This window comes from Erythranthe guttata, chromosome 5 (genome assembly GCF_056151865.1).
Source record: "Erythranthe guttata isolate IM_541 chromosome 5, IM_541, whole genome shotgun sequence".
Taxonomy (NCBI): Eukaryota; Viridiplantae; Streptophyta; class Magnoliopsida; order Lamiales; family Phrymaceae; genus Erythranthe; species Erythranthe guttata.
The window spans coordinates 6,118,999-6,145,768 of NC_142537.1; the positions used below are offsets into that span (position 1 = coordinate 6,118,999).

General features: G+C 33.5%; 2 protein-coding genes and 1 non-coding gene across 3 annotated transcripts; 1 reads left to right on the plus strand and 2 right to left on the minus strand.

Moving 5' to 3' along the window:
* Positions 1-1,663: 1,663 nt before the first annotated feature.
* On the minus strand, positions 1,664-1,744 carry TRNAL-AAG (transfer RNA leucine (anticodon AAG)). The gene has a single exon. It is a non-coding gene; the product is annotated as a tRNA-Leu (tRNA).
* A 4,775-nt stretch (positions 1,745-6,519) lies between these two features.
* Positions 6,520-14,615, plus strand: PKP3 (plastidial pyruvate kinase 3). Its single transcript, XM_013001907.2, has 12 exons — positions 6,520-6,985; positions 7,683-7,934; positions 8,590-8,755; positions 9,267-9,401; positions 9,507-9,617; positions 9,701-9,789; positions 10,676-10,738; positions 11,595-11,770; positions 12,189-12,291; positions 13,333-13,481; positions 13,962-14,070; positions 14,166-14,615. Exons 1-12 carry the CDS (start codon positions 6,752-6,754, stop codon positions 14,277-14,279), a joined length of 1,701 nt encoding a protein of 566 aa, XP_012857361.2. The 5' UTR covers positions 6,520-6,751; the 3' UTR covers positions 14,280-14,615.
* A 387-nt stretch (positions 14,616-15,002) lies between these two features.
* Positions 15,003-20,079, minus strand: NRT1.5 (nitrate transporter 1.5). The gene is made up of 5 exons (XM_013001918.2): positions 19,918-20,079; positions 19,548-19,665; positions 16,963-17,180; positions 16,299-16,867; positions 15,003-16,189 (listed from the first exon to the last, which is right to left on the minus strand). Exons 1-5 carry the CDS (start codon positions 19,945-19,947, stop codon positions 15,328-15,330), a joined length of 1,797 nt encoding a protein of 598 aa, XP_012857372.2. The 5' UTR covers positions 19,948-20,079; the 3' UTR covers positions 15,003-15,327.
* Between the last annotated feature and the right edge of the window lie 6,691 nt (positions 20,080-26,770).

The following is a 26,770-nucleotide window of genomic DNA, read 5'->3' on the forward strand; positions in this document are numbered from 1 at the left end:
CTGTTTTTAATGGGGGCCAAAAAATGTTCAAGAAACAAATTGACAAAATTAAAAAAATCCGACGCCGTTGGAAACTGACGTTGACCGCCGATTAGTAGCGGCGACAACAGGAAAAAAAATTCAACACCGGAGATTGGGGTTTAACGGCGGCGGCAGACCGGTGGCGACAGTCAAAATTGGAGTCTAACTTAGGTGGTAGTGGTCAAAATTGAATAATAGATGAAATTTGAGATCAATTTAAGGTTAAATTGGGTTGAAGGGATGAAATATGAGTGTATTAAAAAGTGATGGGGTATTTTAGTCTTTTGCACACCTCTGAACTTTGTGTGGACTTTAAGAAAAAAGATTTTGGCATGAACCTCCTTATAAATAAGTAGTTCATGATGGGCTTATTTGTAATAGTCCCTACAAATTAAATAATGGAAGTTTGTTTTATTCTTCTTATAATTCTTTCTACTAGTTATAATTCTTCTTTTTTATCTGCTACCATCTATATCTTTTATGAGTTAGTGATAAGTGATGATATGAAATAAAAATTGTCAATTGTTAATACATTACTCATTTTCTATAATATAATTTAAATGTCCACTCTATTTTCATATAAAACAATATCTATTAAAAATTGATAATTAGTTTATACATGAAAGTATTCATGTAAAAACAAGTATATTTCAAGATATCTCCGATTGTGATATTAAAATAAGTGATCACATGAGAAAGAGTCTTTTCATATTAAGTTGAGTATTGAGCGTGTTTGATTTAGCTTATAAGCTATTCAAAACATCTTATAAGATGTTTAGAAGTTTATAAGCTCTTAAAAAGTGTTTGGTGACATTTTTATGAAAGATCTTAAAAATTCCAAAAATAAGTATTTGTAGATCTTATAAGTTGTTTTTCAAAAAGTACGTACCACCCACCTTTTTTATTTAAGATTTTTTGGTTTAATTACTTTAGCATTCAAAATACTAAAATACCCTCAAATATTTTAGCATATTACCTCAACACCCTCCTTCGTATAATATATATCGTTAAATATTATTACAGACCAGCGTAATATGTTAAACTTTAGGCAATATTTGACAAGAAATATTTCAACGCCATTGATTATTTCCTGTTAAGTACATGAGATCAGTGATTACCAGTACAAGTATTTCAACCTTTCGTTTTGTTTTGGTCGCACACTTTTCATGAATTTTATTGCAATCATAACATGTTTTTATTACTGATTTGAAACTACTTGGATTCTTCATTTGAATCTACTGGCAAATCATACGGATCATCCTAATAATTAAACTACTGGGATTTTATATTTTATATGTACGATTTTTCAAGATGATACGTTGCAATTTGTTTCGATATTAGTTTGATTTCTCTCGATCTTAGGTCCGAAATAGATTTTTTAATTTATTTGAAATATAAATAGATTTTTTTAATTTTTTTATCGTAAAAATAGAAGTTGATTAGAAGAATAAAAATATGGGTTTGTGTGTTAAAATTTGATTCTAGTTCTCTTCTACTGAGATTGAGATGAAAATGTACGTTGTTAGTCAGATTTTTTTATATTTTAAAGTAGATATCAAGAAAGAACAACTTCATGAGTTTTTATGTCCTTTTGGTCATTATGAAATTTAAAAAAATATACTAAACGAAACACGAAATTTAATGTTAACAGTGGGATTCGAACCCACGCCCTTTCGGACCAGAACCTTAATCTGGCGCCTTAGACCAACTCGGCCATATCAACATACATATTATCTTTAATTACAATATTTGATTTTAATTTTCCTTTTATTGATAATCTATACACACATTTTTTTTAATTATAAAAAATATATAAATTTCATAATATATTAAGTTGAATTTGAATTTCAAACATTAAAATCTATAAATATACTATATTTGCAAGAAATTATAATAAAAGATTCCAATTAATATGATATCAAAATATATGGAATGATTTACTTTTAATTAATGATAAAATATGATTAATATAAGGGGTCTTAAAATATATGTCCCTGTTGACAAAACTATTTAGAACTAAATGACAAGTAAAACTAAACTTTTGTTTCACATCATTTATTAAATTCATTCCAAAAATTCCCTTTCACTCATAAATTCAAAATTTGCATTAAGTAAAATACATACTGCATTTATCATTTTTTTATTATGCATTTAATATCTTATTTTTTTTATCTAACATATTTTATTTTTACAAACTTTGTTATCTTTATTTTTTCGTTTTCCACTCTAGCATTTTTACATTATTATAAACAATTTAATATTTTTCCTTATTTTTAACATTTTATTGAAAATTGCGATTTTTTTTTACGTTTTGTACATCAGATTTTAAACATACTATGGTATACTATAGTTTATTGGAAAATATGAATGTTTAAAAAAAAAACCGGTCGTAAACACTAGTCGATACCCATTCGCAGACACTAATAGTAATCCGTAGACACCCGTAGACATAAACGCTCATAAAAAAACGAAACCCTAGATCTGCAATCACAGCCGCTAGCCATAGCCATCGTCTTACATATCCCATACCCACCCCCCATACCCGACAACCACAACCACTCTAACCGCCTCTATACCGGTCGACTCCATAGCCGTCACTAGACCCGCCATCCATGATAACCGCCTTCATACCCACCGTCGCCATAGCCACCGCCGGCCAGGTCCACCACCCGTCACAGCCGTTTCTATAACCAAGCAAAGATCCGTCTCAAAAGAGCACACCAGTCGTGCCATTCACCATATTCGACTTTATAATCAACCCACCGTACCCTCCACCGCCATTAACACTCGGATCTGTAAAAAAGATAATAATAGAGAAAAGGGGAGAGGGGTTGGGGCGGCATTAGAGAGAGGAGAGAGAGAGAATCAAACATAGAGAGAGAATGAAATGGTGGGTATGGTGAATTCAAAGAGAGAGAGAGAAGGCGTGGGGTGGGGCAGCGCAAAGAAAAAGGAGAGGGAAAAGAAGAAGATGAGAAAAAAACCCTATTTCTTTACTAGTTATATTAAGGGTATTTTCGGTTAAACAACAATCAAAGGATGTGGGACAAATTTTATTTAGAAATAATGATTTAGTTAAAATATTCCATTTGAGGTTGTCATTCATATCTAATTAAGTTTGAATTAAGGGGTGTGAAACATATTACCCCTTAATATAATTTATATCAATCAACGATATACTCTCTATTTACCAACCCTCATTAAGAGAGTTGGTTCCTAGCCTTTACCAATAGGGTAAATGTCTAGGGTTCGAGTCCTCCCCTCCCCTACTTCCCCTTGTAATGGATTTGAATTTACTCAAAAATAGAAAATTAAAAAATGATATACTCTGTATTTGTTTTCAGTTTCATGTATGTTGATAAATTAATTTATTGATAGATTCAATTTAATTATTAATGATTTGTTAATAAAAAAAATTGGATATAAAAAAAATGTTAAAAAAAGTTTGTTTAATTTTAAAAAATATAAATTATTCAATTTGTATTCGGATATTACAAAATGTTGAAAAAAAACAATGGCTGTATTTTGAAAATTATTCAAATACACTAAAAAGTCCATAAATTATTCAAATGTATATTCAAATCATAAATTTATTAACACAATTATTTAAATTAAAATTTCAAATAAAATAATACCAAATTAAATAATTAAATAAAATAATAAAAAATAAATAATTAAACAAAATATACAATCAACATACTACGGTTTTTGGAAAATTAATTAAGTAAAAATAATATTTTATTGACTTTTTTAAATATAAAATTCATGATAAATATGTTTATGAGGTAATGAATATATATATATATATATATATATATATATATATATATATATATATATATATATATATATAACTAAAAATAACAACTAAGCAATTTAGTAATACATATAAGCAATTTAATGTCAATTAAGCAATTTAGTAAAATCACATAGGAATTTGACACATGTCATTAATTGAGGATATACATCATCTTTTTGTATTATATATGACTCTATGAGAGTATCTTGTGTAACTTGCAAAGGAATTTATTTATATCTAATCAAAATATAAAATCAGGGGGTCTTGCTAAGATGCAAAAAAAAAAAAAAAAAAAAACATGGGCTTGGAGAAATGTAAATGTGTTTTGAGGGGTCTTCCTAATTAACCCTTCAATAAATGTGTTAGAATGTGAGTTTTTTGCAAGCACCACCCTGTGTAATTTAGAATTGCCACATAAACCCTTGTATACAAAACTTTAGCAAAACTCCCCATAAAATTTAATCGAAGGCATTAAGGCCCATGCGAGCCGATCATGTGCTACATTCGCCGTATATGCGAGCGAGGGTTCATACTTTGATATGAAAAGATCATATTATATTAGTACATTGATGACAAAAAGGTCATTGAGGTGAAGTTGGTTGGTGGCAATTAGCGTGTTTTTTTAATATTTTAGTTTGAGACTTTTGTTGAACTGGTTTTTTATTAAAGATATTAATTATTCTTTACACAAATATATATATTATAAATCACCTCAGAACCAATAAAATACAAATCGAAAATACACAAATATATACATATATAACTACATGTTACTATATGTAACTAGTACTGTATACAGTCCTGTTGAACACTGTAATTTGAAGCAGATGTAACTTCAACCAAAAATTTTGACACCTTCAAGGAGATGATCAATGACTTTCATTAAGCTGCAATTACAAAATCAAGACAAAAAATTTATTTTAGTGCAAATCAACAAAAATAGAAGAAACATCAAAACACTCAAAAATCAACAAACACTAAGAGAGAGAGAGAGAGAGAGAGAGAGAGAGAGAGAGAGAGAGAGAGAGAGAGAGAGAGAGAGAGAGAGAGAGAGAGAGAGGCCATAGCTGCGAAATGCTGCGAATTTTAGACCAAACTGCCAATGATTCCTCACGCCAAACGCCTTTTACCAAAACTTAGCCGCCGCTAACCACCCAAGGTTCCGCGCTCACAAATGAAAAAAAATACAGAAATAAACTTGATAACATAAAAACGAACGAAATTGCCATCAAAATATAGATCTTGACGAGAGGAATCAAACGGTCGGCAACCTGTCAAATTCCGACTGGCGAAATACAAATTACACCTTCGGCAAGACCCACCGTTGTCGAAATACGCGCCGAGTGAAAAACAATTGTAGAAACAGACTCAGTGCTCCAAACTGAATGAGATCACCACCAAAAGAAAGAGCTCGACAAGAGGAATTCAACGGTAGTTAAACCATCGTATTTCCACCACCGGACAGAGAGTTATGACTCCGGGAAGCAACATCACCGGTTAGAGACCTTGGGGGGCGGGATTTGGATCTGAGAGTTGAGAGAGGAAGATAGAGACCGACATGAGTTGGCTAGAGTCTAAACTAATTTAAACGAGTATTATGGGTACTTCAAATCTGCCGAGGGGGGTATGTCAAATTATTATCCAAATGGGAAAAGGTTTGCACTAGAGTGTAAACAACATGGTGGTTAATTATATATATTTTCAATATGAGATGGGTCTCCAAAATATCGCATAGATTAATGGTATAATAGTGAAATATAGTTACCTTTTATTAATGCAAGACATATTAGATTTATCGTAAAAATGCAAATTTTTTTGGGTTTATTGCAACTGCACATGTCTAATGAAGGGTTTTGTCAAATAATCCCTTAAAAAATATATAACAAGATAAAAACCCGTTCACTAATTTTCTCGTTATTAGTTACACAATTTGTTAACGAAGTTTGATGTTCGAAATAATTGAAGGATAATCTGGAGAAAACTAGAAAAAAGTAAATTAATTAATCCATCATTAAAATTTGTAGGGTATATTACGGCCACCTCATGAGATAAGGTCTAATTACGAAAAAAAACCCCTCATGTTTGGGTAACTACAAGTCTACAACTACCCCTTCAACTATAAATCTTCTAACACATTCACCCTTATGGTTTTAAATTCAACATAATCTTCTAGATTCCGTGGAATATTCTCTAGTTTATACTCTGTTTTGTTCAAAAATGTAGTTTCGTATGCACCACAATCTGATATTTACAAGTTAAAATACACATATTATTTCAAAATATGGAGCTCGAATGAGATAAAACCGGGAACAAACTGGAGAATATTCTACATAAAATCTAGGGGTGCATTTGGATGGAGGGATTTCAAATCCATAATAACAAATCCCTCGGACTTGTTTGGATTGAGGGATTTGGAGATGGATTTCAAATCCCCACCCCTCCTTTTTAGTTGATTTTGGAGCAATAGTGATGGATTTCAAATGACTCCAAAATCGGAGTCATTTCAAATCCATACCCCAAATCAAATCCCTCCCCAAATCCCTCCATCCAAATGAACCCTAGAAGAATATCCCACTAAAATAACTTTTGGAATTTTTTGGATGCAAGAGAATTTAGTTAGGACTGTTTAGTAATTTCCATAAAATAAAAAAAAGATGGTCCCAAACCCTGAAAAAACCCTGCCAAGTGCAAACCGGACTACAGAGAGATCCCCCGCAGACTCGGTCAGTCAGTTCATTTCTGATTGCTACAATTATTATTTACCCTTTTTCACTTGTTCCTCTCTCTCTCTCTCTCTCTCTCTCTCTCTCCTCCTTTACACTTGTTCCTTCCTGAACCACTGTGTTTCCTTCTCTCTCCTTCACACCCCACACGCCCCGCTACACACATATAATTACTGATTTTCACTGTAACTTATTTTTTCTCACAACAATGGCGGCGATAACGAATCTACCTAGTGGGACGCCTGCTTTCACTTCTCAAGTTGATCGTCTTTCTTCTGCGAAGAATATCAGTGGCTTGTTTATCAAATGCGAATCGAGGAGGAGCCGTCAGAGAGTTTGCCTTACTAGATCAACCAGGATTACCAACAGCAGCAGCTATGGCGGCGGGGAATCCAATGCCGTCGACACTACGTTCTGGCCAAACGGCTCTGCAATATCCGCCGTAAGTTATTCGTGTAATAGACTTCTTTCAGATGTGAATGTGTGATACTCTCTGCCATCTCTGTAGAATCGGATTTGTGTGATGTTTGCTGCTTTGGGATTTGGATTCGAATTGTATGGTTAGGGTTGATTCTTGTGTCGGATTTGAAGAATTTCACTAATTGGATTCCATTTTGTGGAATGCATGTCAAATGAGAATATTCTTCACTAGTGTAAGATATGTAAGATATTTGAAAAGGAAATAAACATGCTTACTGAATAGAAAGTAACCTAATTTGCATTAATCTGATAAACGTGGTCTGTGTTAGTGTCTTATTTGGATTTTAAGAGATTATTTCAGCTACATGTTCGATCGGTTCATATCTCTTATTCCAATAGAGTTGTTGAAATGAACTAGCTACTTGTCTATCACTCATTTATTCATTGCTTGCTGGAGAAAACATACATTGTTCGTTGTCATATTTATCGTTCTTTTGATCGAAAAGTAGTTCTCTAGCCTCTACATCTCATTTAAGTGCTTTTTCCTTAACGTTATTTGGATCTCATTTTTCCATTTTTTTGTGCTTTGGATTTATAAACGAAAGAAAACACTATTGGTTTTTCGATTATTTCATTCTTTTGTCAGTCACTGTATGCCTTCCATCTTTAATGTTATGAAGTATATCCTAAAAGGAAAGTGAAATTATTTTAAATTTCAGTCTAGCAACGATGGTTTCCGGCTGCCTAGGGTTCGTGTAAATTCTCAAAGAAAAACAAAGATAGTCTGCACTATCGGTCCTTCCACCAGCTCACGTGAAATGATCTGGAAACTGGCAGAAGCTGGAATGAATGTGGCACGTTTAAATATGTCTCATGGTGACCATGCATCACATCGGAAAACCATAGATCTGGTCAACGAATACAATTCTCAATTTGAGGAGAAGGTTATTGCTATAATGCTAGATACCAAGGTATGTTTTTTTATGGCTCACCATGTTAGTTCTAAACCAACCTGTTTATACAGGATTTCACATACTCACATACACAAAAGGGACAATTTCTTACAATTTTTTGTTTCTAATTTGGGGATTGCATTCGTTTTTTGCCCCCAGAGAAAAATACTGTACGATGGTCGATGGATTTGAATTATTATGGGGCATTATGATTCATTTCATACATAACACCATAAACTTATGTTTAATTTGCGTATGAAAATATCTCTTTTACATTTTTCATCTCCATCAGAGTGTGGCACTTAATAGTTAAATTAGCATTAAACTGTGCTACAAAAGACCCTGCAGAATTCCATGCACTTGTTATCTCTAGATACAGTTCTGGAAGTGGTTATGAAATTAGTCATTAAATCAAGTTATGGTTGCATACTGTTCTACTTTCATCTTTCTCAATGACTGTTGAAACCAGCTAATAAGGCCCAATAACGTCGATCTACTGGCATTTTTATTTGCAATAACTATATTCGGATTATACTCATCCTGGTGTTTTGTTACTTGAGGTTGTTCCTTACTGTGTCTCTCTCCGTGTTGTGTGTTGGGGGGGGGGGGGGGGGGGTATTGTTTTCTGTTCCCGTATATTATTAACTTGAAATCTCAATGATTTTCATTTCAGGGTCCTGAGGTTAGAAGTGGAGACTTACCACAGCCAATCTTTCTTGACGAGGGACAAGAGTTCAATTTTACCATTAAAAGAGGAGTCAGTACAGCTGACACTGTTAGTGTTAATTATGACGACTTCATAAATGATGTTGAGGCTGGGGACATTCTACTTGTTGATGGTTAGTGAAAACCCCGTAGAGTAGTGCACTTGTCAGTTGTCAGTCATGTTCTCATAATTATATTCTTTATTAGCATGAATTGTGTTTTTTACATCGCTTTGGATGTGATATCTACTAACTGAAAGTGACTTTATTGAAGTTAAAATCTCCTACATGCTTTACATGCAGACTGTGTGAACACATTAGGTTGGATTCAGTAATTTGAATCTTCTTTCTTACCTCATTATCATCTTTGTCTTCCAGAGCTATCTGAAGGTGCTAATTTAGTTACAAGTATAAAGAGTTTTGAATTACTTCTAAATTGATGCTTTTATAAAGTTGAAGTGCCTCCTTGTTTAAGATCTAATGGAGTAATGGTGAATCCAAGGTCGTTTTTCTGTCATTGTAGCATGCTGTTTTCACGAGACATACAATGCTTGTTCCACCACTTAAGTTTTGATGCAATGTGGCTTCTTTCTGTTACTAACTAAAACTCAGTGAATTAAAATTAACGGGTCGCCATCTGTTATAGGTGGTATGATGTCATTAGCTGTGAAATCAAAGACAAAGGATGTGGTGAAATGCGAAGTAGTTGATGGTGGAGAACTGAAGTCAAGGCGACATCTCAACGTGCGTGGGAAGAGTGCGACTCTGCCTTCTATAACAGGTTGATGGACTTCTCAGTACTCTGATACATGAAATTTCTGTTTATATGGTTTTAACGACCTGATTGGAATACTTCTGTAATTATATTCAACATCCATCTCCACAGACAAAGACTGGGAAGATATTAAGTTTGGCGTGGATAACCAGGTAGATTTCTATGCTGTTTCTTTTGTCAAGGATGCTAAGGTGGTCCATGAATTGAAAGAATATCTCAAAAGTAAGCCCTCTCTGATCAGCTGATCCTTCATTCCGTTTCTTTGTCTGGTTTTCTTCACTGATCTTTTCAAATCTCATCTGCAGAGTGCAATGCGGATATTCATGTAATTGTAAAGATTGAAAGTGCTGATTCTATACCAAATCTTCACTCTATCATTTCTGCATCGGATGGGGTTAGTGTAATCTATTATTCGACATGGCAATTCCTATATTAAGCACTTGTGCTCAGACTATTCTTTCATGAATCAACCAAAAAAACTTAATGATGTGCGAAATTAAGTATAGGTCCCATCACATGAGTGATTGTGATTGTCTTGGGATCATGATTCTCAGGACCTCCAAACATGACCGATACTGTTGAGATGATAAATAATAAATATTTAGTTTAGTAGTGATTTTATGTAAAAGTAGATCAAGTACCGTGCTGCTACCTTATCATGAATACAAACGTGAGTTAGGTTAGATTTTAGGAGATCTTTTGCGAGGATTAATAACTAGATCCCCAGGGGTTTCTGAATAGGGGTTAGTGTGGAGTCATGGCAAATGAGTTCATTAATGAATTGTGGATAATTGTAGGAGATAATTAGGTCTGTCTTTGTTTTGTTTGTTTGCTTTTTAGGAAGTTTTTGGCGCTGATGAATAAGAAATATTACGACGGAGAGGAGAAAAAGTCCTCGAAACATAAACTTGCAAGCTTTAGGAACTCCCTATAACTAATCTTCTTCCAAAGTCTTCAGGACTTTCTTATTTTTCAAATGCCTGTGCAAATGAGATGTATTGCTTTTCTACTCTGTAAAAGTGCTGAAGTTTACTGCAATAAACTTATAATACTAGAACTCACTTAAAACCGCACGAACGACCAGATAGGCACATATCCCTACCAAACCTTGCATACTCCAATATTGCGGGATAGTCTTTCCGAAGATAATTTCATAACTGTTTTGTTTCTTTCCCCCATCTAGTTTTGGTGTATACATGCTATTTGTCAATCTTGAATCAAATAAATTGTATCATATTTTGTAAAGTGTATTCAACTCTTGCAATCATTGGTGATGATAGGCAATGGTGGCTCGGGGTGATCTTGGAGCTGAACTCCCAATTGAGGAAGTCCCTTTGTTACAGGTACTTGATGCTAGAAAATCAGAGTTACCATAATTCTCTTTAAATGTTTTACTATAATTGGTAGTCGTGGACATGATATTCCAATTTTAATATTCTTGAATTTCTTTCTGTCTGTTTGAAATTAATCAACTCTCAAAAGTTTAGAATTTCTTTCATTTAGTGTAAGGCCCATCTCCCGTAATTTCCCTTTGGTAAGCCATGTCAAAACTATTGGGGTTGGAGTTTTCTTGTGTGTGTGTGTGATTGACGGGTTGCACAAGCATCATTTTCCAAATTGACAATCCAGTGTTTGTCACATTAGTGGTTAATACTTCACTGATATGAAGGTTCTTGTACTATTAAGTGCATTTAAGAAGTCCTGTTTATTCTTGTAAACAGCGTGCAAGTATTCTTAACAAATACCAAATTAAGTATAATCACATGCTTGATATTACCTTCGTTTCTGAAATTTGTTGGAGAAACCAATTTAACTATCCTACTTCATTTGTTGTTTGATTAATTGAATTGTTAAATATTATATAAAATGCTTTTATTTTATTTGATATGTAAAAATATACAACGCCTTATATTATATTTTCCCCTTAGGACTCTTGGACCATGGGACCGACCCTACAATTGATATAGTCCAAGACATGAATATAAGAGAGAGGAAACATATCTTGTATGTTTTATAGAATTGGTTATATAATGGTTGTTTGTACGGTCTATGACTAAGTCTACTGTGTAATGTGGTGCCTGCCTTCCTGCTATAATGTTATCTCTAATTTGTATGAGAAACAATGGGTAGGATTCATGTAAGTTAGGCTAACCACAACAGCTCGTGGTGTTTAAAACAAGTTATTTTACTTTTAAACAGGAGGAAATCATAAGAAGGTGCAGAAGCATGCAAAAGGCAGTTATAGTAGCTACAAACATGCTAGAGAGTATGATTAATCACCCAACTCCGACAAGGGCTGAAGTTTCTGATATTGCAATTGCAGTAAGAGAAGGTGCTGATGCAGTAATGCTTTCAGGAGAAACGGCTCATGGGAAGTGAGTTTTCTTTGGTCCTTAGAGTACATAACTGTGACATGGTTAATGAGATATGCTATTGTTGTTTGAAAGATGCTGTTATCTTTTTCTTGACATTGTACCTTGAAGTGAATCTTTATGTCCGAATATTTGTCTTTGTTTGCGCATTAGCTTTCCAGTATTCCTTGGAGCACAAGTCTCCCATTCCGTTAACCATAAATCAAAATCTCTAGAACCATATAGAAGTCACTCAAATTCATCGATTTACCTTTTATTTTTGCCATCCGTTTAGCCTCCACGTACCGTTAATATATTTCATGTTTATGTTCATTAGTTTGTTTGCAAGTAGTTTATGTCTGTTTATGATGATATGATATAGCTCACGCAGACTATGATGACAAATTCTTCATCATAACATTATTTTCTGCATTTGTATTAGATTTCCGTTGAAGGCCGTTAAAGTGATGCATACTGTGGCACTGAGGACTGAGCAAAGCCTACCCATCACCATCAGTTCGCCAGGTCAATCTGCTGTCTACAAGGTGCATTTCTTTTAGAATTCCGATGGCAATTGATTGAGGAATGTTATATCAGTATTAACATATTGCACCTTATAGTTTCTGTAATCGTCATCTTCATCTCTAGCCTCTCCCTGTTAATGGATTTAAATAGAACTTTCCCTAGCCAATCAGAATGCTTGCATGGGGACTTTTTGCTTTTAGAAATATATATTTGTACTTGCATGAACTAGGTTCATTTCTCTGCAAAGATGATGTTTGCAGAAATGGGAGATACAGGATTAAATTTCTGATGATTATTTTATCGAAAAGGATACGTTTCAAACATTTGCATAAAACATTTCAACCGTCAGTTCCTCGTCCTTCGACCCAGATGCATATAATAAATTGAAAAATTAAAAAGAGCTATAAATTGAATATCAATAGATATAACAATTTGTTATTTGGTATTGTTCGGTAAACGGAAACCAAAATCTAACTATCTAGAAGATTGAAATCTAATATGAAAAATAAGTTTCTGTTTGATTTTTGTACACCATATTTTATTTTGGTTTTGTTGAATGACCATCTCATCTAAAAACTTAAGCTGTTAGTGACATGAATCATATCTTATATATCCAGTAGGTTTGGTTATCGAATCATGAACACTCCTAATCCAATTATTCTTGTAGACTTATTTTTCTGAACACTTATTTGTCATCCTAATCAACATAAAAATCCTTGCAACTTACATTTTGTAACTGTATTGAATTCGAAGAAATCAGTAAATCAAGTTGATGATTAAGCTGATATGTCGTTGAATTTTATTTGAGAATTATGGTAAGCTGTAGGCAAGCTTATAGTTTGTAGCGTTACTATTAGCTGGTTTTCTTATGTTTCTCTTTCTCTTTCTTTGTGGGTAAGGATTTCCTTATGCTTCTTTACTTCAATTTGAAATGAATATTAGCTTCACTAAACATTCAAGAGTTCAGGAGACATTTCTGTTTAATTTGGCATTGCGCATATTAATTTTCATGTCAATTATGCTACACTTGCAAAAATTGAGTATTTTACGGCAATATGCAGAGCCATATGGGTGATATGTTTGCTCTCCATGCAACCACAATGGCCAACACTCTGGCAACTCCCATCATAGTTTTCACAAGAACAGGTTCCATGGCTATAAATTTGAGTCATTATCGGCCATCTTCGACAATATTTGCTTTCACAAATGTGTAAGTTTTTATACTAACAGTATTTCCTATCACATGCATAAGTTCTTAATATTTGCGCGACAACCCAAAACGTCATTTAAATTGGGACGGGGCCCGAGGAGTATTTGTTTGTTTCTGTCTGGACGTAGGATGCTGGATTATTTTGATCCTTTTCTTTACGTCACATATATTTTCCTAGCCTGCATATCTAGGTTCCGAATTTGAAATTTTTTATGTGTTTCAGTGACTTTTGGATTGAGTGTGGGGGGTAAAATATGGTTTTTGTACAGTTAAAAAATCAGTTTAAACCAAATGAAATTTTAGCGACATAGTTTTGAATTTCGATATTCCAAACTTTGTGGAGGGGGTGAAGTGTTTTCCATTTCTTAGCTTCTCGAAGGTGAATTGATTAATTCATTGTGATGTAATTGGCTGTTTATATGTAATCACACCTGTTCTAGCATATCTTAATATTTAGTTAAAACCTGCTTTTATTCACAGAGAACGGGTGAAGCAGCGACTTATCCTTTATCACGGTGTTATGCCTATACATATGGAGTTTACGGATGATGCGGAGGAGACCTTTTCACTAGCGGTGAAGCTTTTATTGGTAAAATGATCTTTCTCGGATTTTTCTCATTCTAGCTTGGTTTATTTGTCCGTGATCATGTAATGTTAGATGTTTTTTTTCCATTTAATCTTCAGAGTAAGGGTCTGGTGGTTGAAGGGCAGTACGTCACTCTAGTCCAAAGTGGAGCACAACCCATCTGGCGTCGAGAATCAGCTCACCATATTCAGGTTCGCAAAGTGCAGAGCTGATTTATGTACTAGAAAAGCTTGCACTGTATAAAAACCGTCATCTTATTATTTGCAACATGTTGAACTAAAATTGAATGAATAAAATAGTTTGGATTTTAATTTTATTTAATCATGTGGAACCGTTTGAGGCTTTTGAGGGTTCGATAATGAACCCTATCAGTTTTGTTTCGATATGAACGTACACTAGCGAGAGCGACATTGAGACCTACTGTTTAGAAGTACAAGAAATTAGTTTAAATTTGTTATAGCGTGATTGTGGTTGCTTGCTTCTTTTTCTTGAGCAGTAAACTGAGTCGAATTGATCACTTTCAAGGAAGAGATTAATATTTCACTTCATTTATAATGTCATCATATTTTATAGTTTTCGTTAGGCACTAAATTAATTTCCAGTGTAATTGGAGGTTCTACACTTCCCCATATACTGCAATACCATTAGGCTACGTTTGGATCGATGCAATTGACTTGTTGAAATCCACCGACATGCCTCAAAAAATAACTAAGAATGAGGGCTGTGGATTTGAAATCTATTGTCAAATTACTCGATCCAAACAAATTCAATTGATTTGTTATTATGTGTGTGTGTCTGTGTGTGTGTGTGTGAGAGAGAGAGAGAGAGAGAGAGAGAGAGAGAGAGAGAGAGAGAGAGAGAGAGAGAGAGATAGATATAGATATAGATATAGATATAGATATAGATATAGATATAGATATAGATATAGAAGAATATGGATGAAAATATTAGTTATCTTACATAAAATCTCCCATTAGTACAATAAAACCAATAAAGTCAGGTGGAAAGAAGTCAAGAAAGTCCTTCCAGTGAAAGCTATCCCCCTTGTCTAGATGTTCAACTAACTTCAGTTAGGCAAACATTTCTGAAGTTAAAGATTTTGATAGAAATAGCATTCAGCATTCCTGGACAAGATATTTCCTGTCTTAAACCATGACCTCTCCAGACATAAAAAGTAAAAACTCTCTCTACAAACACTTAAAAAGTCGATCCAAACATCACCTTATTAATTCCTTTTTCGGTACGTAATAATAACAATCACTACACTCCATAATCCTGGTCCTTGTTATTTTCTCCACCCTTCTCTCCAAGCTTCATACTTTTATACCACGTAGCGCACGCAATATAGATAACCAAATCGATAGCTGTCAATCCCGCCAGCAGAAAATAGAATCTGTCCAAATGACCCTTGTTAAGATTCCCAGGTATCCACCCAGGCATATTATCCACCGTCGATATTTTCATAACAATCGACACAAGCAAGCTGCTAACATAGTTCCCGAGAGAAATCGACGTCATACAAAGTGCACTCCCGAAGCTCTTAAGTCCATCAGGTGCTTGTGCATTGAAAAACTCCAACTGGCCGACGTACATAAAAACCTCCGAAGCACCTATTAAAGCGTACTGCGGCACTTGCCAGAATATGCTCAACGAACTTGAGCCTTGGCAGTGTTTGCAGTCCTTTTGAGCATACTTAAGCCTATAGCACTCCACTATTCCAGCTGAAATCATGGCTATAATTGCTATTACCAGACCGATCCCCATTCTTTGAAGCTCGGTGAGCCCTTTGCCTCTGACTCTACGCACTAAAGGGTCTAGTACCCTTCGGAATAGGAATATGAAAAAGGCTACGCTGATTATGTCGAAGCTTGACATGCTTGCTGCAGGTATCCGGAAGTTTGAAATCTTGGTGTTCATCGCATCGCCTTGCTCGACAAAGAGCGACGCCATTTGAGTGAAGACCACCGAGTAGATTATGGTGCAGAGCCAAATGGGGAGTAGCCTCGCTATGCATTTGACCTCTTCGACTTGGGAGACTGGACAAAGGCGCCACGGGTTGTACTCGTTTTGCTTCAGCTGCTCCATATCTTGGGTAGTCAGGTACGCTGCTCTGTCCAAAAACCTGCATTTTTTGAGACGACACTCCCCATCAATACTTCTCAAAAAAAAAAAAAAAAAAAAAAAAAGAAAGAAACCAAAAGAAAACGCGAAATTGTGTTATTATTACTTACTTGAACCCGTGTGTGTGGAGCATTTTCCTAGCACCGGCGTTTGATTTGTCGACGCATTGGTCTTCATCGTACAAACTATCCTCCTCACCGGGCGGAATATGTACTCTGCACTTCTTCGATGCTGAAACTATTACCTGAGAAATTCTTGAAAGTGGATTACCGGAGGGCTTGAAGTGCCTGTACTGTTTGGTACCCCCCAAAAATAGGACGAGTGCCAAAAACGCCGAGGCGGTAGATGCCCAGAACCCAAGTGCCCACATTCCTTCGTCTTCGAAATACCCCAATATAGTATTGGAAAATAACGAGCCGAGGTTCAAAGCCAAGTAGAAGTAGCTGAAGAAGGAAACTTTGGAATGGCTCTCCTTCGAATCCTCTTCGTCGAATTGGTCAGCACCAAATGTAGCTATATTAGGCTGATACCCTCCGTTCCCTAAAGCAACCATATATATAGATACATAGAATAATCCAATCACCCAGCTCGAATGTGGTTTGCATGGTGTCGTTTCGTCTCCGCAGCCTTTTGGTGTAAGCAGGAATATCTGCGTTGCTAGTGATAGCAGTACAAGACCCTGTGTGACGAGAAGCGATCGGAATTAGATTCTTTTTAATTACTTCTAGAATATGTTTTTAAAATAAATAAAATAATGAATGGATGGATACTTACAACGACAAAAATGGCTTGAAAGATGGCGCAGGTTTTGTATCTTCCCCAATAGGAATCGCTAAGGAAAGCGCCGACTAGAGAGAATATGTAGACTGTTCCGGTCCATTTGCTGACACTGTTTGCAGCTTCGGCATTGTCTTGTTGTAGGACCCTTGTTAGGAACAACACCAAGTTTATTCCGACTCCGAAAAATGCTAGAGTAGCTAGACCTTGATTTACTGTATTATCGAATAGTTCAAATTTCACATTAGTTTAAGTGAATAAAAAAATAATATTATGAATTTAGTATAGTTTTGAGTATTAGTAACTATTACGAAAAAGGGCTGTAATTTCTACAAATTACTTGTAGAAAGTAGCTTCTAGCTTCCGGTTTCTTGTTAAGCTACGTGTCTAGAATTAAGTTAAAACACACGAAAACTTAAAAGTTTATTCTCTAATGATTTGATGATCAAACTTGGGTATTCTTACAATTAATCTCCAGAGCTGTGCATATTTTGCAAGTAATCTGTCATAGTGACATGCCACTAAGTATTCAGTGCATCACATGCACTAGCAATACGTTGTTGCATATCGCCATCGAATATTATTAGAGCGAAACGAGAAAGTTTTCGTTTAGCATTTACTGTTCATGTGCAGGTCTTTCTTCCTTCTGAGCAAAGTTTAAATAATTGTATATACTGCTTTTAATTTAGGTACCTGGAATAAGAATTTTTTTTATTTTATTTTTTTTGAATTTTCTTTTTCTCATGTCATTAAATGTTAGCTTAGCTGTCGTGGCACTGGAAATGGCATCTATTTGATTTTGACCATATTTAGATAGGTACTTGATTGATGATTCAAGTTCTAGGAAAAAAACACATTGGTACACCTATGGTATGGATGAAAGTGATCACAAAAATATGGGACATATGTACTGCAGCAGTCAAATCATGTTTAAAATTATTGGAAAAAATATATTTGAGAAGAATAATTTGAAAAAACAAAGTGATTGTTTGTTTGTTTTTTAGTGAAAACATTTTTTTATCGTACTGGTTAAATTTTGTTTACGGTGACAGTCATATCATGTCTGGAGGAGAGATAGACTTTAGAAGTTGTTTTGAGATTTTTTTTTGAAAAACTAAACAAAGACGAATTCGTTTCCTGGAAAGAATAAAAGTGAAATGAAAACAGAGCCAAATACAGAAATGAACGTAGGAGAAAGAAAGGGCATCGATCGTTATGGAAAACCTAACTTGAAATGATTGGTATTCATATATATATATATATATATATATATATATATACATAGGGAGGGCTCTCACAATCAAAAATTAAGGTGACAATTAAATAAGGATGGGCAAAGGAAGTGAGGTATAACTAACTTGGATGAATTGGACTCAACTCCAACTCTTTTTATTAGATCAACAAGAATTAGTGTGTGTGTGAGTTTTAGAGAGAGAGAGAGAAATTTAATTTTCTAAAATATAATTCTTTATGTTTTTGTCTAGGAATGTTCAAAGATTGTGCAATCAAATAACTAAAGTTTTGGCAAGTACTCTATCAGTCTCATACTACATGTGAAGAAGCTCAATAAATATGAATAAATCATGGTAAAATAATATAGTAAATATTCTCGTCATTAATTGTTTTTCAACTAATCAATTAATGTTTCTGAAAATTCTAAGGTGACAAATAATTTTGAGATAAATTTTTTTTCCACAAAGACAAATAATATAGAAAATAGAGAATAATTAATAATGATAAGTATAGTCATGGGTGCACTCATTTTGTGCAAATATAACCCAATAATAATAATAAATAATAATAGTGTTAATTGGATCAACTTGACAAATCATTTTCTACTCATTAGTGTTTTAGCCATTATATAACGTGTCTCATTTTCCATTTCTAGTGGTTAAGAAATAAAGCAAGAATTAAAGCACGAAAATTTTGAAAAAAAGCTAGCCTACCAAAATAAATAAATAATAAAAATAAAAATAAATTAAGAGAGGAAAAAAATCTAACGAGACAAAATTGCCCCCCCCCCCCCCCCCTCTCTCTCTCTCTCTCTCTCTCTCTCTCTCTCTCTCATACATACACGTACAATTTATAGTACTTTGGGATGTTAACGTTGCAATTGAATGTTCTTGTTTTATATCCCACTCATAAATTAAATCACATCATATATTTAATTCATGATAAAAAATAAATAAAAAACAATATTTTATAAATCTAGAATTCATTTAGTAGTCTTTTAAAATACTATTCCGATCAAGAATATTACACCATTTGGTGTGTGTGTGTGTGTGTGTGTTTTATGGCAGCACTTGCATGCATAAAACACTTGTACGCTTTATATCGTTCTTGTAAATTTATTTATATTTTAATTTTTATTATATAGTTTTGCCCACACCAGAAAATCTTTGTCATATTCAAAGTATGTCAAAAATTATATTAATTTATAACTCACAAATAAAAAAAAAAAAAACACCAAGCCAAATACTCGGAATCAAAAAGAGGAGCATACACCTAAATACTATCTGCAACTCTTTATCAACGTCACACAAACAAACACACACAAAAACACACACACAGTAGATACTTACAGAGTATGATTGTTCCAGCTCCCCATTTTCCGGTTTGTTGTCGAATCGCGGGACGACCGTGGAAATCAACACTCCCATCCCCAGTGCATTCTTCTTGCTCTCCCTTCGATTTACGAGCCTAAAAACCGCATAAAAATACATACATATAAGATTATAGTGATATGGAATTAGAGGTTTATGTTTTTTGCATGTCTTGTTTCATTTGCATGTGAAACACATAAAATGATTCCTGAATTTTCTTATGCAAAAATTTGGCTTGAATTTTCTTATACAAAAAATTGCACATAGTAAAGTGTGTTTGTGTGTGTGTGTGTGTGTGTGTGTGTGTGTGAGTGTGTGTGAAGAAACTAGAGAGAGAAAGAGTACTAACATCCTTGGACATGATTTGTAAGGATCCCATAATTTGAAGAAGATGAGAATTTTCTTTTTGTTTATAGTTTTGAATTAAATGCAACTTTGATGGGAGAGTTGTATGTATATGTATATATATAGATATAAGTAAGTTTTATATATGTGTGGAATAATGAGAATCAAGAAAATGGGAGGGTATAGTATATATAGAGGTTAAGGTGGTGAAATGGAGGGCTGAGATTTAAAGATGAAAACTTGGAAAATGAGATCTCAGATGGCCAAATATTTGGATTTTGGAATACTAAAATACAGTTGTTCTTGTCCGTATTAGAGTAGTAAGAGGTCAAGTTCATCACTCGCGCACTTTAATGTATAATAATTTAATAAATATAAATCTATCTTGGGGCTACCTTTTTTCTAAATATTTCATCTCCTATTATATGTTACTATATAAATGGATATATGTATGTTATTATATTATAAAGTGCTCTCTATCCCAATTTTAAAAAAAAAAAATCTCTACCTAAATCCTATTTCCCTTCTATTAACCTTTGACACTCACGAATACGTAAAAGACTCTCTCTCTCTCTCTCTCTCTCTCTCTCTCTCTCTCTCTCTCTCTCTCTCTCTCTCTCTCTCTCTCTCTCTCTCTCTCTCTCTCTCTATATATATATATATATATATATATATATATATATCTATATATATATATATATATATATATATATATATATATATATATATATATATAAATTCAGAAATGGAATTGAAAGTAAAACTAAATGAGTTTCGAAAGAGATGACCTAGTGGTTGGAGACTTAAAGTAACTGCATATGTATCAACTGACTGAGATTCGATTTTCCTTGCCAACAGTCGCTAGGTAGAATTTGGGCTCCTTCGATCCTACACCCGGTGAAAAACACCGGGTGAATTTTCTGCTGCCACGTGTCCCTTCTTTTTTATTTTTCTAAAACCCCTAAAGGTAAACCCTAGCGGGGAATATATTATAAAATACAAAAAGGAGACACGTGGCAGCAGAAAACCCACCTGGTATTTTTCACCGGGTGTAGGGTCGAACAAATCGTAGAATTTGTCATACATAGTTAATCTAGTTTGATTTACGTCTCTTATTTACTTTATAAGCTATTATACAAGAATATATGTTTACTCAGTACGCCAATATCGACTGCGAGTTTCTTTACTATTGAAAAGGGAAAAGAAAAAGATAATAGCTAGTCATGAGTTGGACCCAATTCATTTCAGAGTACCCCACCAACAAATCATACAAAGACCTAATTTTTAATTTCTTTTTATCTCTATTGCATCATTTATGTGTATAATTTGGGTGGCCTCATTTTGAGTCACGAGCCAATTACTCTTCCTAGCAGAAATTCATTATTTGCCTTATGTCAATTTTTATGCATGTAAATTCATCCATGAATATATATTTATATGATTGTTAAAATTAAAGAATGGTATGGGTCTGTTTGGATAATTATCGGCCAATTATCTATCTGATATAGTCACTTGATTTTTGCTGAATATTGAAACTTATTACCGGGTCGATTATAGGTCCGATAATGGTTGGCAACCGACTTTGTTGAATAAAAAATAGGTCGGTTGGAAGTATTATCGACCATCTATTTATTCAACTTTTTTTAGGGTAAATAACACTTAACCTCCATGTGATTACAAGTTTTTGCAGATGACCCCCTTGTGTTTGTAATATCAGCACATAAACCCCTTGTAGTTTATTGAGTGGAACGTCGTGCACGACAGCCAATATAGGACACGGTGATTTACGGTGTTTTTCTTGACGATCTAAGCGCGATAAAGAAGAATAAACACCAAAAGAAAGACGGGTCTACGATGTGCATTCACCGGTTGACATCATTGATTTATATATGGTGTTTTCCGTCTCATTGGAACCGAGTGAAAGATGAAAAACCCCAAAAAATAAGATCAATAATTTTAGGCAAAATTCACTTTGTACCCCTGAATTATGGAGTGTGACGCAAACACACCCCTCAATTGAGGAACGTACCAAATACTCCCTCATGTTTGTATTCCATTTAATTATGTTGACATCACCTATCGACATTCTTGTTTCCTTTTTGTTTTTCTTGATTTACCCCTATTGTGTAATAGTTCAAAGCTTATATGTCCCTTATTTTTTTTACCTTTACTTTTCCTCATTTTTTCCTTTGAAATTGGTACATTTTTGCTCTTTTTTTCCTTAACTTCATTGTTATGTGTAATTCCGGTTGTTATCACTAGTTCAATCTCATATAGCAATCCTATACCATACCACATTAGCAACCGGATACCTAATTTCTTTATATAAACCATATATCTCAAAATAGGAGATTAAATCAGGCTACACATATAACTCAATGTAAGTCAAACCCCCAATATATTCGAACTCCGTAAACAGGTACCCATAATGAATTTTAATTACAAAAAATAATATGGAACTATAACCTACAAAAAAATATGCTCAAATTAATAAAATTAATATAAGCTAAACAATTGCTTAAATAGTCATCCAAATATTGTTTGCAAGATGAATTATGTTGAAAAAAAATGAAGGAGATAGTGACTTATTATTTATTTTTATTTTTATTTTGGTACATTACGTAATTGATCGGTATGGTGTGTTTGCGACACACCCCATAATTCAGGGGTGCAAAGTGAACTTTACACAACAATGTGTGATGTTTTTCTTTACTACGGAAGCGCGATGAATAAGAAGAAACATAAAAAATAGGATTGCAAAGACAATTAAAAGAAATAGTTTATGGTGTTTTCTTATGCAGCGGAATCGCAATGAATAAGACGAAAAAAAAACAGATTGCAAGAAAAAATAAGAGTAATAGTTTAAGGTGTTTTCTTTTGTGACCGAAGCACAAGTTATAAGAAGAAACATCACAAACAAGATTGTAATGACTAAATAAAAAAGATCATTATATTATGATATTTTTCTTGGCCTCAGAAGAGGCCAAATAGGAATAAACTCCCAAAAATCCAACAATATGGCTCTGATACCGTGTTCAGATACTTGGAAAAATATCCTAATACGGTATCATAAATATAATTTTATAATAATAGACTCTTAATCATATATTAATAACAATACTAAATTGGGGCGTGCAAATCTCACACGAAAAGTTAATAAATCCCCACATAAATAAAAAGAATAATTCTCTCTACGCTCTATTTTCTCTGACTTCTCTCTAGGATTTCAAATTAACAAATTAAAAATTAATTGAATAAAAAAAAGAACTTTATATCTTCTTACCACAACCCACGCCCCCACCAAGCCCCACCCCACCCCCAAAACCCTCCACACACCCCGCGTTTGTCATGGACACCAATTCTATGGCAATAGCACCTTCTTCCCTCACTAACCATGACGACCCAATCTTACCGACGACCACTCCGGATGGCGATCCAATTCCACCAGCACCACACAACTTCTTTACTAAAATTTGTTTTCCCCAAAAAATAACCGTAATATAAAAAAATTAATGTTAATTCGAACATAAAATAAAATTAATAGGTAAAGATAAAATAATTACTTTTATTGTAGAATAAATTTGTGAGGGTTTTTTTCAAGTCCGCCTTATGAAGTTTTTATGCAAGCATGAAGGAAAAAGAAGAATTGAGTTGGACTGGTGTTGAGAAACGTTTTTGGACTATAATGCCCTTATTGCAATTTTCGGCCAAACTGTATTCAATATTTCTGGCATGCATTTAGCATTTTCACTGATTTTTTTATTTTTTATTTTCTTAAATATCTATTTTTAATTTCGTATTTTTTATTTATTTTTTTAATAATCGATATGTTTACTGTACTGAAAATAACCACATATAACTGTAATAAACTATTGTCATTCGTAGTTATGTTCTTTCTTTTTACCCCAAATTTTTAGTCGACCAATTGTGTATACACACGAATATTGGCTTATACAAAAGAAATTCATAAACCCCAACAATAAAAAATTACAATTTCGATATTTATATTATAAATCACCTCATAACCAACAATTACAAATAAAAAATACACAAATATATGCATATGTAACTACATGTTACTATATGTAACTAGTAATGTATAGTAATGTACAGTAATGTATACAATCTCAATAACACTATAACTTGAAGCATATGCAACATCAACCAATATTTTGACACCTTCAAGGAGCGGATCAATGGCTTCCATTACGCTGCAATTACAAAATAAAAACAAAAAAAAATATATTTTTGTGCAAATCAACATAAAATGAAGAAACATCAAAATACTCAAAAATCAACAACCACTAAGAGACCGAGAGAGAGAGAGAGAGGCCATAGCTGCGAAATGCTAGGAATTTTAGGCCAAACTGCCAATGAATCTTCACCCCAAGTGCCTCTTACAAAACCCATGCCGCCGCCAACCACCCAACGTTCCGCGCTAGAAAATGAAAAAAAAATTATAGAAAAAAATTTATAATTAAAAAAAATGAACGAAATTTCCATAGAAATACAGATCTCGACGAGATGAATCCAACGGTGGGTAGCCTGTCAAATTTCGACTGTCGGAACACAAATTACTTCTTCGGAAAGACCCACCGTCGTCGAAATACGCGCCGACTGAAAAATAATTGCTGAAACAGATCCATTGCTCCATACTGAATAAAATCACCACCAAAAGAAAGAGTTCGACGAGATGAATCCAACGACAGTTAAAACATCGAATTCCAACCACCGGAGAGGGAGTTATGACTCCGGGAAGCTTTATAGACGATTGGAGACCTTGGGGGGCGGAATTTGGATCTGGGAGTTGAGACATGAAGAGAGAGACCGATATGAGCTGGCTAGCATTTAAAACTGATTTAAAAGGGTATTCTGGGTACTTTAAATCTGCCGAGAGGGTATGTCAAATTATTATCTAAATGGAGAGGATTTGTACCAGAGTGTAAATAACATAGTGATTAGTTATATATATTTTCAATGAGAGGAGTCCCCAAAATAATTCCTTTATTTTACTATGTTGAAAAAAATAAGAAATAATTTATTAACTATTGAACTTTGAATTTTTATTTCTTAGGCATACATTTTTTTGAGTTAGGCTTCAAAAGACTTGTTAGTACATAAACTTTGTTTTTCTAATAATGCTATACAATCTCATATAAATATTTGTAAGGTCGGCAATCAGGCGATATAAGTGGAACTTGGATTAGTTCAAACTCATATACTATCGGACCTCGTTACGATAGGCTCAAGATCACATATCATTGAGCCTCTTTAGTATAAGCCCAACCTTGACTCATGTATTTTTTTTGGATTTCGAGTTTATATTGGGTCTCATTACTATAGAACTGTAATGAGTAATTTTTTTTATGAAAAATAAGTAATAAACAAGATTTACCTCCATTGAAGTCAATCCAAAGAAGCGCTAAACAATCTTTGCAAGTTATTGCAAAAAAAATAAAAACAAGACGGAAATAAGTAAAGAAGAAAAAGAAGAATAGTATCTCTTATTATTGGAAACGTTTTTTTTATTCTCAAATCTAGGTGATAAATTTCAGCAATTGAGTTTGTGTGAGACATGCATTTGATTCATATTTTACCTACTGTAAGTCTGCAACCGCCATCACTCAATTCTTTTTTTTATTTATTTTTATTTTTATTTTGTTTCGAAATAAAATAATCTTATACGGTTGTAACTTGTATGTTGAGCCATATCACTAAAATAAAATATATTATATGTTTTATTATTAACTTAATCGGTCAGACCTTATTTGGGTTGAGCCATAGCATGCTCAAACTCGGCATATAAATAAAGCAGGTTTAGAAAAATTACTCAAACTCGACACGCCTCACTAAAAAATAGACTCGACTCAAATATAACCGAAATTTAGTTAGGCCCGTCTAATTTCTCGGTCCTAAACATTGGCATCTTACTTTATATAAGAATACGCATACAATTTAAAACAAAAATATCTTGCAGCTAATGATTCTTATTTTTGGTAAAGTAGTTTGATTCGGTTCACGTTTGACAAACCATACATATATGTGTGTGTGTAATGTAACATATTTCAGTCTAAAACTTGTTATAGATTGACCAATGCCGTAGTCTAAGTAACAGAGCGAAGCCATAATTTCATCACTGGGGGCCGAATATACATTATAATATAGGGACAATTAGTGAAACCCCCCTCTAGCATTTTTTTAATAAGGATGGATCTAGCCTCTTTTTCTTTATTAGTGATAGGTCCAGTTTTTCTCTTATTCCAAATGTACCCTCCCTACTAACTATCCACTACTTTAATGATTTTATAATTTATTTTAATTATAATTTTCGTTTATTTATTTATTTATCTTTTATATTTATTTAAAAAATATTCTTTACTTAAACATAATTAATCTTTTTGTTTTTTCTGCTGTTGGATTTGCAAATCAATTATAATATTTTCGAAAACAACTATAAAATTTCCGAAAACAACTATAAAATTTTCGAAAACAACTATAATATTTCTTAAACGACTAAAATTTCATTTTAATTTTCCCATGTTTTGGCTATTTTGTTCATAATCAACTATAAATTTTCCGAAAACAACTATTTTTCTTTCTCGTTTTTTTCTCCAAATCAACTTTAAGAAAACTCTAAAACCACCACGAAAAATAGTTGTTTTCAATAGCAAGTTTACCAAATAAGATCAACTAAAAATTACAGAAATCAACTATAAAAAAATTGAGATCACCTTTAAAATATCGAAAACAACAATAAAATGTTGTTTAATGAAATCAACTAAAATTATCAAAAACAACTATAAAATTAGTGAAAACAACTATAAATTGCCAAAATCAACTATAAAATCGAAAACAAC

Excerpts from the sequence above, each read along its gene's own strand:
- PKP3 (XM_013001907.2), top strand. The coding sequence starts at position 6,752 with ATGGCGGCGATAACGAATCTACCTAGTGGGACGCCTGCTTTCACTTCT. Across the intron at positions 9,402-9,506 it reads GACTCTGCCTTCTATAACAG|ACAAAGACTGGGAAGATATT; the intron begins GTTGATGGACTT and ends CCATCTCCACAG. Across the intron at positions 11,771-12,188 it reads GGAGAAACGGCTCATGGGAA|ATTTCCGTTGAAGGCCGTTA; the intron begins GTGAGTTTTCTT and ends CATTTGTATTAG.
- NRT1.5 (XM_013001918.2), bottom strand. The coding sequence starts at position 19,947 with ATGGGATCCTTACAAATCATGTCCAAGGAT. Across the intron at positions 19,666-19,917 it reads TACAAATCATGTCCAAGGAT|GCTCGTAAATCGAAGGGAGA; the intron begins GTTAGTACTCTT and ends TGCGGTTTTTAG. Across the intron at positions 16,868-16,962 it reads TTCAAGCCATTTTTGTCGTT|GGTCTTGTACTGCTATCACT; the intron begins GTAAGTATCCAT and ends CTCGTCACACAG.